At 45.1% G+C, this 16,859-nt stretch overlaps 1 protein-coding gene across 1 annotated transcript in view; it reads left to right on the top strand.

Annotated features, from left to right (window-relative positions):
- LOC147701521 (lutropin subunit beta-like) overlaps positions 1–8,459 on the top strand; it is a 36,083-nt gene extending 27,624 nt beyond the window's left edge. Inside the window, exon 2 of the mRNA XM_086928668.1 lies at positions 8,229–8,459. Within this exon, the coding sequence (XP_086784794.1) occupies positions 8,229–8,459 (231 nt within the window). The remainder of the gene's footprint in view (positions 1–8,228) is intronic.
- The last annotated feature ends 8,400 nt before the right edge of the window (positions 8,460–16,859 follow it).

Consider the following 16,859-nt stretch of genomic DNA (forward strand, 5'->3'; position numbering starts at 1 on the left):
TTGGAGTTTGACCTAGATGGAAAAGTTCACCCAACTCTAAATTACCCTTAGTATAGGTTTGAATCTTAAGTTCCTAGATCTCATTTTTAAGTTTCTGCGCTTCTTTCCTTTTTATATAGGTCCCCTTTATTTATGGCTTCAATTGTGCTAAAGAGGTCTGTAACTCCGCCTTAGCTTGCTTCTTAAAAATCAGTTAGCAGGGAATTGTTTCTGCTTGGTCAGGAAAAGTTGCATATAAAAATCCATGTCACTTCTCTGGAATAATTTTATTAATGAATATACTGGAAAAATTGATTCCTTTTTCTTTTTACATGGCTTGGAAATTTAGTTTTCTTAACAACGGTGGCCCTGTTTAATTTCCCATCAATTGTCAAATTACTGCTCCTTTCTGCATGTTTGGTGGACAAGGGATATGCAGGTGTGCTTTCGTGTCCCTTTAAAAGAGGGTGGGGGATCTGAACCTGTAATAATTTGAGATTGTGGTAACAGACTTTTCACTGGTTTCGGGACTCCTGGCTAGAGCACCCAGAATAGACGACATATTTCTCAGAATAAGGTCAATTTTGAATATCGTTTACACCATATTTAAGAAAGAACTTAATATTCTATTTAGTGCATGAAGAGCTGAATTACATGTATTTCAAGGAGCATATCACAGGTAAGTACTCGTCGAATAACTATTAATCACTAGGGATATCACTGAATATATCAAGAGTCTCTTAGGCAGTACATTAGATAGTGGTAGATGCAGAGCAGACTTCTTTGTTGGGTAAACTACAAGGGTATTAACCTAGACAATTTGAGTCTACTAGTTTCAGCATAAGAAGACGGAGAAAATGAACTTTGCCCGACTCCATCTTTTATATTTCAGTTACCTCCTTATGCAATGCTTCAGAGAGTAAAGCAGTTTTCTAAAGAATGCATATTCACAGAGATTTAGACCTTCATTGCCAACAGGCTAAGAAAGAATGTTGGAATAGGCTGTAGTCTTGCTGAAGAGCCTACATGCATAGATTTCCTCCAATGGGCAGCACTTCTCTTTGGTGTAATCGATCTAAAGTGCAATTGTTTAATGGTTTTGGTAAAACACTAACTAGCAGTCGCACTTTCAAATGTATGTGATAAAAATTAGAATTGTAAAAAAACAACGAAAAGCAAATCTTTATTTAAAGCATTGGTAACAATTCCTCACAGTTCATCCAAAAGTGGCAGACTTGGAATATAGCACTGTCAAAGAAGCTCAGGGCCAGATTTAGATTTCAGCGTATGGATTGTACTACATCAGGGTGATGGGGTAAAATACTCAGTAACCTGATGGAGTACCCGTCCTGCTATTTTAGAGTTGTCTGTCAGCCCAGTGAAAAACTGTAGTCATTGACAGGACCCGCCATCACAATGGTTCCGGTCAGTGAGTTAAAAAGAATGGCTCTGGCAAACATGACAGCCGCCTGTGAAACTTTTAACACATGTTTGTTTCTTCAAAAACAAAATCCAAAAACGGGATTTTGCTTTTGAAAACACGAAAACTAATAAGCCTCATCCCAAGGAGATATCTCACATGGTGTGGGGGTAATTTAACATTTTTTTTCTGTCCCTCACTGCAACGTTTTTCACAGCAGTAAGGGAGTGTAAAAGCTGGCCATTCCACTGACCATTCTAAATTGGGTGGGCGGTGGGATGGCCAAACCTCTGATGTGACAAGCAAAGACAGACTCAGCTGTTCCTAAAGGACAGAAGAAGAAGGAAAAGAGCGGTCACAGGGAGGGCAGAGGTAGTGCTCAGTGGAGGGCTACCCTGGGTATCCAATTAGTTGGATTTAATGGCCTCACACACCCTTGCGAGTGTCATGCTTCATCACTGGCGTTTGCTCCTCATTGGGAAGGCGGTGCAATGCCCAACGGGCTCACCTCAAAGAGGGGCTCTTTGGCGGAGATCTTTTTTCCAACTGCCTATGGGTGAAGTGAGGGTGAGGGGCCAGGAAGGAAGGGATAGTGTAGATAAGTGGATTAAAATGTGGCACAAGGTACCGGAGATCAATTTATTCTGGTGGTCCCCTGCCACAAGTAAAAACAGTGGGTAGCCTATGATCGCAGGAAATTAGGATTCCACGTCACGATCCAGGACTACATTACATATCGTGAGGTCAACATGTTTCTCTCCTTTGCACACTGGCTGCGATTCTTCAGGACCTAGTTAGTTACATCTATCTCTAGCAAAACATGACCTAGTTAAGTGTCAGTTAATATTTTACAGTTGTACTACCTGTATGGGACAGCTCTTGCCTAGGGGAGACAAAAGAGATCGTTACCATAGTTCAGTGACAACAAGTGCCCTTTGTGACCGTGAACACGCAGTGCTGTTGTGAATAAAATGACATTTTAGCAGTGACATACTAGTGGGGAGTGGTGACCATTATGTATTGACTTATATCACAATTCAACAAGACACAACATCCAAGATTAAAACCAAAGTAAAAAGTTAAAAACAGCAGCAGTTTCTTCAAAGTCTAGGGTCCACAAACCTATAGCAAGGGTAACATGTTACTCACCTAAAGGAAGAACCATAGGGGTTTAAGGCTATAAAGTGAGCCTGGTTGTCAGGGCACTACGAGGGAGCGCTCACCACTATCTATTAAAATGTATAGCCCAGATCAGGCCACTGCCTAACCCCCGAACCCGGGATTGGCACAGGGAGTGCACCCAGTTGCCTAGTGACCACTGACACGCCACTTAAGCGCCTCAAAGTTAACTATAGATGGGGCCGGACCACAGCTCCTCCTCCCTCTAACTTACAGCCAAGCTATGTGTTACTTGTAAGGCAACTCCATGATCTATTTGCTTTGGGGGAACCTTTCCAGGAAGCGAGTGAAGCTTTACTTTTGTTCAATGGGTATATTCTAATATTGGAATCGACTATTTAATAGTGAACAGTATATTATGACAACCAGGCTCACTAAGCTATTCAATCCTCCATATACAGCGAGGTCACAGTGTTTCTTATTTACCGCCGGCCACTTCCTTCTCACTCAACCACCAACAGGCGATTGTTTAAATAAGAAAAACGATTCATTTAGCCTGCAATTTTGCTTGTTCCCTTTATAGCCTTAAAACCCTATGGTTCTTCCCCCTTGATGTCATACCTACCGGGTACTGTTGACACCTATACACCTTGACCTTTAGGTGAGTAACATGTTACCCTTGCTATAGGTTTGTGGACCCTAGACTTTGAAGAAGCTGCTGCTGTTTTTAACTTTTTACTTTGGTTTTAATCTTGGATGTTGTGTCTTGTTGAATTGTGATATAAGTCAATACATAATGGTCACCACTCACCACTAGTATGTCACTGCTAAAATGTCACTTTATTCACAACAACACTGCGTGTTCACGGTCACAAAGGGCACTTGTTGTCACTGAACTATGGTAACGATCTCTTTTGTCTCCCCTAGGCAAGAGCTGTCCCATACAGGTAGTACAACTGTAAAATATTAACTGACACTTAACTAGGTCATGTTTTGCTAGAGATAGATGTAACTAACTAGGTCCTGAAGAATCGCAGCCAGTGTGCAAAGGCGAGAAACATGTTGACCTCACGATATGTAATGTAGTCCTGGATCGTGACGTGGAATCCTAATTTCCTGCGATCATAGGCTCCCCACTGTTTTTACTTGTGGCAGGGGACCACCAGAATAAATTGATCTCCGGTACCTTGTGCCACATTTTAATCCACTTATCTACACTATCCCTTCCTTCCTGGCCCCTCACCCTCACTTCACCCATAGGCAGTTGGAAAAAAGATCTCCGCCAAAGAGCCCCTCTTTGAGGTGAGCCCGTTGGGCATTGCACCGCCTGCCCAACGAGGAGCAAACGCCAATCATGAAGCATGACACTCGCAAGGGTGTGTGAGGCCATTAAATCCAACTAATTGGATACCCAGGGTAGCCCTCCACTGAGCACTACCTCTGCCCTCCCTGTGACCGCTCTTTTCCTTCTTCTTCTGTCCTTTAGGAACAGCTGAGTCTGTCTTTGCTTGTCACTGTCCCTTGAGGCTCTGACTATGGCTGGACCTTCCATTCTCTATTTTCCGTGAATGGTAATCTGAGCCCTTGGATATTCACCTGATCCACTTCCTCCCCTCCTTTTGACACATACAAACCTCTGAGGTCCCTTACTCCATCAGGTTGTTGGAGGAGTAGGTCAGCGACCGAGATTGATTAGTCTCCGTTGCTGACATACTTAAGTTCTGCCCAACTATAAATCACTGAAACAAAAGGGGTAACCCAGGGACCAGGGCTGGATAATTAATAGCAAAAAGGTGGCCCCTATGGGGGAAGTATACCCCTTGACTTACACAGCAAAGTGTCAAGAAGGGGGTACAAACAACTAACACAAATAACTCAAAGTTATATATTGATTTCATTTGTTACTGCTCTGGTTTGAGGAACTTTTGTTTAAATTCGTTACAATGCGAAATAACACATTTTTTCTAAAAAAAACATAAGGTGCTCCAAAAAAGGGGGTGATGGCGCAGTGAAAGTGACAATAAGTGCAGAAAGTACATAGGTGCTATGTACAGAAATATATACATGTGGCTGATAGGAATTATAGAGTGTTCGAGATCAAACCCCGATGAGTGAGTGCCGATATCCACCATCAATATCTTGAAGAACAGTCCACATGTTCTTTCTGTTGATGTTACGACCCCTGGGTTGGATTATTTAAAACGGGTCGTCATCAGGATGCAAAAGTATATAGGAGACACCAATTGACTGGGGCAGCCAGCTAAAAGAATGTCTAAACACCAGTCTTCGAATTGTTTTCAAAGTAAGTGCTCATATACGCTGGTCAGTGTAAACCGGACCTCATGGAGGATCTTCTGGTCAATGGATTCCCTGCAGGAAAGTCTGCTAATGTTTTGCATGTGATCTAGGGAGCTGAAACTTCGAAAAGAAGCTTTAAATCATCAAAATAATGTCTGGTTTTCAAGGGTGCTTTTTCCAAGTTCAGGTGTCTCTCCCGGGCTATTAGCTGTAAATTAAACAGGCGGCCTTCAGTTTGTAGTACCCTCTACGCCACTCTCTAAAATAGCTCTTTTGTTTTAAAATGTGATACAGACAAGAATCTGTATCAACCATAAATGATTGGAGGCTTAATAGCCCAAATATGCAATGGCCAAATGTTTATAAATTGTTTAGATAATTAAAACATTTAACATCTGCATAAAAATAATGCACCAGATTAGGGGTGCAAAATGTATTCTAAGCAAGCTGGGTCCAAGATTAGCAGAAAAGCACAGTTCCGATTCTTCAGTGCCACCTGCCCGCCAACTCTCCAATCGTTTTCCTAGTCTGAGCTCTCTAAAAATGTCTCCATACTGCATTGAGCTCCACTGCACTCCTCAGACTCCTACAAGCTTTTGTGGGCTCTGGTACCCACAGTTGTGAACACACCGCTCTCTTCAGTTCAGTTTAACTCTGCTCTACTCACCTCAACCCCAGAGAAGCTCAATCGGTCTCTAGAGCGGGAACCACATAAGATCTCAAGTAACCTGCCAGCTAGAAGTAATCCGAACTGCACCTTCTCCTGCCACAGCGCAATAGATTACCGGATTGAGGAAGGAGATTACCTTGAAAAAATTTCAAGATCAGATTACAGGAGATTGCTGGACGACATTTGCTTTTACTTACAACTGGGATTACATTGATTGCTTTGCTCTGATTATTTTGTTTGGCGTTAATTGCCTTTATAATTTTACCCTGTACTAGATTTCAAAAGGGGGATGACTTTAATTACTTTTCCTTGCACAAGATTAGAGTTTATTTTTCAGCTAACATTGAGAACGGACGGGTTAAAGACAGCCATTGAACAAGCTTTACACACAGACAGCAGACAAATCACAGTCCCCCCAAAACTCACAGTTCTGTTCATCGGTCTCCACTACATTATGCAGGAGAAATGGGGAAACTGTACATACAGCATGGATCCCCACAAACATCCAGAGGCGAGAAATACATAGAATAAAAAGAAGACAAATTTACGATTTGGTTTGATCTCAGAGTCCTTTTCTCTGCCTGCCTTATGTGGAGCTTAAAGGTATGCGATTTGAGAATAACGCACTTTCCACCCCCCCCCCCCCATTCAAGAGATATTTCCTAGAAAGCATTCATATTACATTGCAAATAATCTACCCACATTTTTTTCAAGCTAATCTGTCAGGGAATATCGTTTTACAAGCCTTATACAATTAAGTAAAAGAAAAAGCTACTAAAGACACTTTTGCAGCAACAATTTTATATATAAAGAACATTATGAAAAAATATTTGTAAAAGCAAATAAACAAATGAAACATTTACATTTCTGAAATGTTTGCCAGGAAGAATGTTGTCCAATCCTAGTACGTGCCTCTTGGGGTGCGAAGGAAAGTCGAAATTTCAAGAGGGCTTTTTCATTGGCAGTCGCGTCTTGGTTAGTAACAGGACAGCAAGGTCTGTCAAGTCACATTAAGGCAACATGAGTGTACATTCAAGAAGATCAGTGGGTCATGTCTGCACCGTGAGGTCCTACGGCTTGATGCACTGTGTGAACGGAAGTGTGTCCTTTGTCTGCAAGCTAGAGGTACCATTCCGGTAATATGGCAATGGGTGTCACGTAGTGTAATATGGCAATGGGTGTCACGTAGTGTAATATAGCAATGGGTGTCACGTAGTGTAATATAGCAATGGGTGTCACGTAGTGTAATATGGCAATGGGTGTCACGTAGTGTAATATGGCAATGGGTGTCACGTAGTGTAATATGGCAATAGGTGTCACGTAGTGTAATATGGCAATAGGTGTCACGTAGTGTAATATGGCAATGGGTGTCACGCAGTGTAATATGGCAATGGGTGTCACGTAGTGTAATATGGCAATGGGTGTCACGTAGTGTAATATGGCAATGGGTGTCACGTAGTGTAATATGGCAATGGGTGTCACGTAGTGTAATATGGCAATGGGTGTCACGTAGTGTAATATGGCAATAGGTGTCACGTAGTGTAATATGGCAATGGGTGTCACGTAGTGTAATATGGCAATAGGTGTCACGTAGTGTAATATGGCAATGGGTGTCACGTAGTGTAATATGGCAATGGGTGTCACGTAGTGATGCTTCAACGCCAAAGCATAATCAGTAACTGTGAAAGGCTATCCCACAAGCTGCCGTTGGACTACGGTAGCAATAGCTAGGACATTAGACACATTTTAGGATGAAATATAGTAAATCGAGCGCGCTTTTGATACGAGGAGCAAAGCCCCTTTTTCCTGCGAGTGTTTGCTACAGTTGACAATGATTGTACTTTAACAAGTTGTTTCTGGGCTCTTATAACTCAATATTAATGAACCCTTCTATTGTTTGCAAAGCTAAATGATTAGGATATTAAGCCCGCTGCTGAGGGCAATAACGATTGTTAAAATCTCAGAACCTCAACTGGGGCCACAGCTGCAGACGAGAGCCTATAAAAAGGGCGAGGGTCTTTAACAACCATTATAGCCTGAGACAGAAGGGCTATTGTATGCATGGGGGGGTAGAATGTTCCATTTTAAAAAGGGAGAACCAGAAAAACGAACTTCAGAATGTTGGAGCAGATGTTCTTTGCCAGTCATTACTGACTTTGAGCCACTCCATTGTCTTCAGTGGAGCTCTCAACATTCAGGGGCTATAATACTGCCTGTTTTTCTTAAGTGTGTTCTTCAGGTAAGTTTCAAGGTTTGCTGTTTCTCAGGTTAGAAAGTGGTCGATTGGAAAATCCTGAAACGGTGAAAAGCCTGGGAGCGCAGATAGTGGTTTACTCTAGTGAGGTGCCGAGTGGCCTGCAATGTAAGTGGTAAGGCAGCCGTCTTTCTGAGGCAGACCAGAGTGAGCCTCAAGGTATGCAATAACACAGGGGACTACCAGTGAGCAAGTGCCCTTTCCTACAATGATCCAGACACTAATTGTGGATCCCCCACCACCCCTCAGGCTCAAGGTAACACACACTGCACTAGTGGAGTTGTGGACCGACATTTGCAAAGACTGCTCTGGTGCGATCGCACAGGCTCGTACAATATATATCGTTTTTGAACTGGCAAGTTAGTACAAATATTTTGCAAACATGCATGGGCTTACGAAAGCGCCACAAAATCTACATAATGTGGTCAAAGCTTCTTGAGCAAGTAAACGACCATCCTAAACTGTTCTCTCTCTCTCTCTCTCCTCAGGAGCTAGTCTACAAACATGCCCTGTCCACCAACAGTCAGAAGGTCTGCACCTACAAGGAGATTCGCTACGACACCATCAAGCTCCCCAACTGCCCTCCTGGCGTGGACCCCTTCATCACCTACCCCGTGGCCCTCAGCTGCGACTGCAACATGTGCAAGATGGACTACAGTGACTGCACCGTGCAGAGCATTGGACCAGAGTTTTGCTCTGCCAGTAGAGGCTTTCTATAGTCCCACCACCACCTGCCATCCAGAACCATCTCTGCTGGACTTGGGGCAAGGCACCTCCAACTTGAAGTTGAATCGGCAACCCATATATGTTTAAATCTGTGCTACACACACTGCTAAAAGCCTGTCTTTCATTCTAACCCCACACCCTGCTTATAACACACATGCACACTTTCTAAAATCACGGTCTGGGGAGCACTATCAGCATATAATCACCTAGGACATCTTGGAGTGGGATTGGCAGCTTCTGAAAAAGGTCTAGAGACGAGGGTTTCAGGGTGCAAGTGTACTGTGCCAAGAGTTAAGTGCCACACAGTTCTATAATTGCATACATAGGGATGCCCTGCTAATTTACTGCACCAAGGAAGGTTTCAAATGGGGTATAACAACTCGACATCAATGGCCAACACACAATGCACCACCTTGACTTGACACCAGGGGCAGAATTTGCAGCAATGTTGTAACTGTGCAACAATGCCCAATACACACTGCAATTATATGACTAGACACCAGGTGTCAGCTCATACTGCAATGTAGTACCAATGGTTAAGACACTACCATGCTGTAAGCTAGTCATTAAGCGCTAGCAGTGCGCATCCTGACAGCTTATTTGCCTTTACAATCACAATTATCATACGGTGCAGGCCCAAGGACGTATCTCATTTGCAACTTTCTAAAGAACCAAAGGAAAATGATGGGTTATGCTCCTGGAGGCCACAGTGCAAACTCTGCAGGAAAATGTATCCTTGGTGCAAAGAAGAACGCAGGGCCTGCCTGTAGGCCTGTTGGGAGAGAAGGTGGTAGCAGAGCAGCGGCAAGGCCAACTGGTATGGTTGGTCAACCTTGCTCCTTATCCTTGACTTCTAACTCCTAACCAGGTCCTTAATTCTTGTGAAGCATCATCCCTTAATTTTTCTTCCAGCCATAAACTTTGCTTTCAAGGTCTGCTCTTCACGGTAGACTCCAAGTCAATAGAGGCAACATTTTGATTAAATGCACCAAAACAGCTTCACTCCCCCCTCCGTCTGTAATCTCTCCTGTGCCTGTTTAATCCCACCCACTCTTATCCTCTTCTTCCATACTCCACATTGTTAACTACACCTTTCCCGCTCCCTCCTTGGGCCCTGCTCACTCCAGCTTTGTGAAGCGCGTTTAGATCTCCTACCCAACTCTCATTGTCTATGCCTTAAACTCACCCTTCTGTCCACTCCTCCCCTGCTCTCCTTATTTACTCCTCATCTCTCCTTCCCCAGGGTCGCGAGGCACTCTGACATACCCCAAAAAAAGTGACACTGAGACGTTCTATATAACAGTAAAGATTAATAAAATGCCATAACTCTGTTCCTCGTTATTCAATGGTGCTCATTTCATCGACCCCATGGAGAATCAAAGGCAGATATTTCTCATTGGGATCCAAACTGGTGATTCGCAGGTTCCACGTAGTTTTCTGTAGTGGGTGTAGTTATGTACTAAGCGAAACTAAAACCAATGCAGGACAGGAATCCCCAAGATGAGTCCCAACGTTTAAAACTACAACATAAAGCTTGTTCTGATGCGAGAGGGCTCCACTGGACCGCTCTTTCTCTGAGAACAGGTTCAACACTTCACTCTGGGGCAAGCAAAAAATGAGGCCTGCGATCAATCAAGTTATAGAATCTAGCAGAATTGTGCACGATTTCGAAAATTAATTTCTCATGCCATACAAAGGTTGCTCGGACGGTCAGGTTTTTGTTCCACACTCGGAGGTAACACTGCAGAGGTGAGGTCCTCGAACCAAAGGCAATGAGCACTGAAAGACAATATGGCGTCTGGTATGCAGCAGCCTCGCGCAGTTCGCGTGACAGGCCCGAGAACATGCGTCTCTAGGTATGGGAACCTGAAACAAACACAGGAGGTTTATACGTGTAGAAACAGGACTTGTGGACAGCCACCTTGGATTCAATTCCTGGCTTTAATATGTCCAGGCAGAGGCAGAGCCTGGGACAAGAGCCTGGCATTTGCAACCTGTTACTGTTCTCGCAGAAGCTGCGCCTTCAGATGAGTGCAGAAACAGTGGCTGGATCTGAAGCCTGAAAGTATTGAGATATAGAGGGGTAGCATCTGGGACCAGAAGCCTCAAATTCATATGTAAATCAGGGCCGACCCTAAATCGGATTGACCGGGACAGTGCCCTGGGCGTAAACAAATTGTGGTGTTTGCTGTCGGGTCGCTGCGGTGTGACGCAGGAGGTGTGAGGAAGCTGGGATGAGGGCAGGGGGTTGATGGGGGGCTAACAATTACGCGGACGTCCATTAAGGTCTGATTACAAAGTCTTTAACAGGACAGATTGAGACCAGGTTGGTTCTAGGAGCTGCTGTTTGCAGTACATTAAGCCAGGCAGCTCCCTGTTGCGACCCTCCGAATACTGACGCCCTGGGCCTGACCCCAGCTCGCCCATGTCCCTGATTATCTATGACACGCAGCCTGAGATTTGGAGACTGGGCGTGTATGTACATCATTAGGGAAAGCCTCAGCCGTGTAGTGCAGTGTAGCCTCTGTAGTGCTCAGAAGAAGCAGGCATGAAGAGTGCAGAAAGGAAAGGGTCTGAATGCGTAGCCTGGAGTTGTGTGCTCGGAGGCAGCAGGCGCTGTAGAGTAGTGGAGGAGACTGGATTCTCAGTCTCAGTGGTGCAGTGTCACACCGGTAGTGCTCAGAAGTCGCAGGCACTGCAGATGAGTGCAGAAACATAAGGGTCTGGATTTGTAGCCTTAGTGGTGTAGTGTAGTGTACAGAGGCAGCAGACACTACATATGAGTGCAGAAAGAAAAGGGTCTGGATCTGCAGCCTCAGTAGTGTAGTGTAACCTCTGCATTGCAGAGACAGCAGGCATTACAGATTAGTGCAGTAAGAAGGGGGTCTGGAGCCTCAGTAGTGTAGCCTGTGTAGTGCTCAGAGGCAGCAGGCACTACATAGGAGTGCAGACAGAAAAGGGCCTGGAACCTCAGTAGTGTAGTGTAGCCTGTGTAGTGCTCAGAGGCAGCAGGCACTACATAGGAGTGCAGACAGAAAAGGGCCTGGAACCTCAGTAGTGTAGTGTAGCCTCTGTAGTGCTCAGAGGCAGCAGGCACTACATAGGAGTGCAGACAGAAAAGGGCCTGGAGCCTCAGTAGTGTAGTGTAGCCTGTGTAGTGCTCAGAGGCAGCAGGCACTACATAGGAGTGCAGACAGAAAAGGGCCTGGAGCCTCAGTAGTGTAGTGTAGACTCTGTCGTGCATAGAGGCAGCAGGCACTACATATGAGTGCAGAAAGAAAAGGGTCTGGATCTGTAGCCTTAGTAGTGTTGTGTAGCCTATGTAGTTCTCATGGGAAGCAGGCATTGTAGGGGGTGTAGAAATGGCCTGCATTTGGAGTCTGGCTTTGTATGTACAGAAGAGGGAGGGCACTGTAGAGAAGTGCAGTAGGAAGCAGTGTTTGTGGTCTTGCCTTCCATGCATGCGTAGGGGAAGATTCTTGAACAGAAAGCCCTACACATCCAGAACAAGAGGCCTAGGATGTACAGAGGCAGAGCTGGTGCATCAGTGCAGAAAGGGCCTGAATTTTCACCCTGACCTTGTTTACTTCTTCAGGGGCAGGGCATGGGACCAAACACCAGCATTTGGCACGCACATGCCTTGCTTGCCCGGAGGCAGGGCCTGGGACCAGAGAGGGAACTGGATTGTACAGCTGTGTCTACATGGGCAGGGCCTGGGAGCAGCCAGAGAGAATGTAAAACAGGGAACGAGATTAAGAGGGGGAAGGAGGCTCGTGTTTCGCAGCCTGGCCTCGTTCCCACGGACAGATCAGAACACGGGGACCAGACAGATCAAAAACAGGAGCTAACTCGAGCCCCTGCAGTGCCGGCGGGGCGCTGGTCTTTCAGCCCAGGACTATGCATCTCTATGGGATATGTGACTCAGAGGGGCCACTCGCTGCAGTCGCAGGGGGGAGGGTGCTCATCATTTTGCATTATGTCATTGACTAAAACTGAAAACTGGTCTGGTTTACAAGTAGAATGGCCAAGGACCAGACATCAGCCCGGGTCTCAATGTGAAGTCTACATAGTAGCGGCATTCGGGCCACAAGTGAGCCCCGTAACTCCTTCCCTGGTTCCTTCTTGCGCAAAGAAGAGTGCGCCCCCATCCCCCATATAAGGTACATGGAGGAGCCCCCTTTGGACTCAATCAGGAACTCTCCGAACAGAGGGGGGTCCCTCTACCTTTGGGGGCCCACCTGCACTGCGGGAGTGGCGGGGTGAGGTGTTACGCTACTGGTTTGTGCACTGTGCCACAGAACGCTGTACGTCAGCGGCGAGGCCTAAGCAGGCTGGATCCGGTCTGGAGGGGTCCTGACACGGCAGTTCTAACCGGACAGGTCCTATTGGAGGAGGACCGAGACTGATTTACATATGGCTGGCCTCGCGTGATTAGCTTGTGGCTGGTCTTGAGCCAACTCAGGTGGTTGCGTTTAATTCAAACAATTCTTCCATCAATAGCACGTTGTACACGAGCATAAACTGCGACCAATATGGATGCTGGCACTCAAGAGTGCGGCCCTGTGTGTGAAGGCGGAAGAACCCGGAGCCACGGAATTGAGGTAATGGGCAGTGTCACACAGCCCGCTGCCGGGACCTGAGAAAAGCAAAAAGTAGCTTTACAGATTTCCATGGGAGTTAATACAAAGGTAAAATTACAGGGGGGAAAAGCACAAAATAGCTTTACAGATTTCCATGGGAGTTAATACAAAGGTAATTTACAGGGAGTATCCAAGAAAACCGTCGAAAAGACTGTTTAAATTGAAGGGCAATAATAAAGCTAAAGACAAGTTGCACTGACTAGGTTTTCAACGTTCTTGAATGTTTAGAAAGCAAGCTAGCTGTAGTATAAGGGATCTCAGCTTGCATGAGCGTAATTCTCCTGGACTGTTCTGTGCTCGTATTGCTGACAAGAACTTTGCCCTCCCCTCAAATACCTATGCATATGAGATAGCTTTAGTTTAGTTGGAGCGCAACAACATGCAATTGAATGTCAGGGTTCTCTGCACCCGGCCACTGAGTGCCAAAGGCCCCTTTAAAAAGGTGTGCATCTTAAAAAGCCCTGAAGTGCTTGATAGATTGTTATAATGGAAAGAAAATGCCACTGGTGACTTCAGCTAGCAGATTCGCTGCAGAGATTTACTGTCCAGATGTCCACCTCTGCCTAGCCTGGACTGCCCCCTGAGCTGGCATTACAACAGATCACTGCCAGTCCGTGCCAGCAGTGAGACCTCATGGGTCGATAGCTCCCACAATGGCTTTGCCTCCTTGGCACATGTTATTCTGCATTCCTTGCACTCTGGCCACACATTGAAGAAATTAAAAAGACTGTTGGAAACGCCTCAAATTCTCCATAGCCGGGTCCCGTCCCTTCCTAAAGACTGCTGGAGAAGGGCCCTTGGCCCACCAGGTGGCAGAGGATATTCAGAGCATAGCTATGTGTGGACCGAGGGGTCCTGGGACCCAGGACCAAGAGAGCTGCCGTTCCCAGAAATACTTATTCTGAATGGAGGGGGCCTGCCCAAAGGGAAAACAGCACTAATACAAGGGAGTTTGATACATCAATCTATGCGTGCAGTGCCAAGAAGCCAGCCCAAAAATCGAAACTGATGAAATGCATCTCTTGTCCTGTGAGATTAATATCTTGCCCGGATTTTCTTTTTGTGTAGAAATGGACATGGGTAAAAAAAACATATGTTATAAACAAAAAAGGTGGGAAACTGATGGGGAGTTTCTGGGGTAAAAAAAATAAAACCTGTTAAAATCATACGACTCAGAAAGAGGGGCGTAGAATTTATGTACAACATAAACACTGGAGCAGTGCGAGTCAATGTGCCCGTAGAAACTCGTGAGTGGCTAGACTTTAACCCAGGACCAGGTAGACCCTACATAAGACACCCTCGAGCTGGCTTCGCAGAAACCACCAAAAAGATGTCAACGGTCCTGCACTTAATTCTCAAAAAGTAGACTCATAAGTGTGAGGAAGAGAGCAGTTCAAGGCTGGATTAAGTGTTCAAATCCCCTTGAGATGCTGAAGTCATCTGGGTTCCAGGCTTCAGGAAAGAACATCAAACCACAGATAAACCACAGTCTCATCACGAGCATTCCAGTCAACAAAGGGAGCAGATACTAAAAGTTTCCATTTATTTAAACATCCATAATTAATTAGTAAGTAGTATGTCACAATAGCCTGAACTAATTAAATTGTTATAGTATCTCATAAACGTTTAAGGTGTGTACAGAATGTTGGATGCCTTCCAAGAAGGCACTTGCAGGCACGGTTAGCACGCCAGACTGGTCTGTTGGGAAACAGGGAGATGTCCCAGCATCGGAGTGACTAGACAAAGCTGCTAGGCCTGGAAAGAATTCAAGATTTTCACATTCCGCTTAAGGCAAATCCAACTTTAGACTAGAGCAACCAAAGCAGATCATTGCATCTGCTCTGTGAACGAAAATAAAAGATGGAGCTCAAAATATTTAAATGGTAAATAAAATACGTCCTGCTAACTACCTCATTACCCCATTGTCCATGAAATCATGTAGGAAGTCAAAGTTGGTCAGGTTTTACAGAGGAATGGCATGTGATAAACTTATAGCTGCAGAGTATGCATGCACACCTCTCCAGGGGGAACAGAATGTCATAATGTGTACACTTAAATAGTTAGTGGCCATGGGAAATCACATGACATGCACCAGGCTTAGTGTGTAGTATCACATCAAGGACTGGCCATTTCCCTGTCATCACCACCTCGTACAAAGGAATTCCGACCCTAAATAAATTAGTTTTTTAGTGGTTAAGAGTGAGTACATTCTACTGTCTTGCCAAACCGACGGTCTACGACTATTTTCAAAGTTGGTTTTATATCTATCTAGCGGTGGAACCCATCTTGTGGTCCCTAAAAGCCAAGGGGAAAGGCCTTCTCCAAGATGTAGGCTAGTGACGTATAAAATGGCAGCCATGGTGGTGCCCTCAGTCGCAGTTACCAGTCTTCATTTTAGAGGTGATAAATACGTTGTGTAAGCAAATCGGACTACCAGAGAAATAAGGGAAGCTAAAAAACCCATAACCCTCCGGAATACATGATCTACTGAGCCATATGTTCTGCCACGGCCTCGCCTACCTCTCATTCCCCATCCTCTAAGTCGCTTTACGGGGATCTTTAGCAATAGCCACTAAACACAAACTTAGGGCGAACAGCTGCTTGCTCTTGTTTCGAAGCCAGCAGTCAAACAAATCTATAAGTCCTCCCGTCGCACACCCCACCTCTGCAGCACTTTGAAACCATTTAAGCACGCCATGCAGAGTCCGTGTTTGTAGTGTTGCCGAATATAAACCCATAGCAACCAAAAACCCACAAGCCCTTTCATGTTTGAATTTTAATGTACTAAAAACATATTTCCTTGCCAAAGTTGCACAAGTGTACATGGATTTAGAAATCGCTATTATAGTGCTGTAGCTACTGAAAATAAAAAAATTAAAATGGGGAAACAAATCTGGTCGTCCTCCTTGTCAGCATACGCCAACTAGAACAATCTTGTACACACTTAAAAGACCTATGACTTTTCTAAAGGCAAATGTGACTCTAGCAGCATGTAGCATTTATGTGGTTAGACCATGAGAAATTCCAACAGAAACGGTTTGCCTCTGGATATGGAAGAAAGAGGAGGCTTTGATTGTTGTGACGCAGTCTCCCTGGAAGTGTTTGCAGTCTGCAGCGCGTAAAGGGGGTAAGTAGATGGCCTGTGGCTCTACTTCTACAGAATTTACAAAAATGCACTAACCAAACATGGTCTACCTCCAGCCATATATCGCTCATGACTCAAGCATGCGGTTACCTACATCCTGTACATCACTCAAATTTGGTGTGCCTGCATGCTTTCCGGAGGCCCTCACACTTAAATGACATAGTACAGTTTATTTGCAATGTATGTATATATGTTTGAGGTGTTTCTATAGTGTGAACTTAGCCAAAAGGGAGCAGAGCGTTGTACATAGTCAAAGACTGTGAGCTTTGTCTACTAAATAAGTGCGGGTGATGGTCGGGAAGGCGTAATAAATGATGCAGCAGATTTTAAAGATTGCGTGGGCAGGCAAGGGGAGCCAATGGAGTTACAGCAGGATGGTGTGATGCACTCTTAATGCTTAAGGCCCTAAATGAGAGGAGAGGATGTGGCCTAACGGCTAGAACTGTTGACCTCAAATCATTGGAACTAGGTTAGAGTCTCGGCAACAACTCTCAACATCCTGTGGTTCTGGGCAAATTACCTAATCTCCCTGTGCCTAACAAAAAAAAAAAAGAATGTGTCCTTATGTAACACAATTGGTGCTCATGCAAAGCGCCCGATACTTTTGG

The sequence above is a fragment of the Lissotriton vulgaris genome, chromosome 7 (genome assembly GCF_964263255.1).
Source record: "Lissotriton vulgaris chromosome 7, aLisVul1.2, whole genome shotgun sequence".
Classification (NCBI taxonomy): domain Eukaryota; kingdom Metazoa; phylum Chordata; class Amphibia; order Caudata; family Salamandridae; genus Lissotriton; species Lissotriton vulgaris.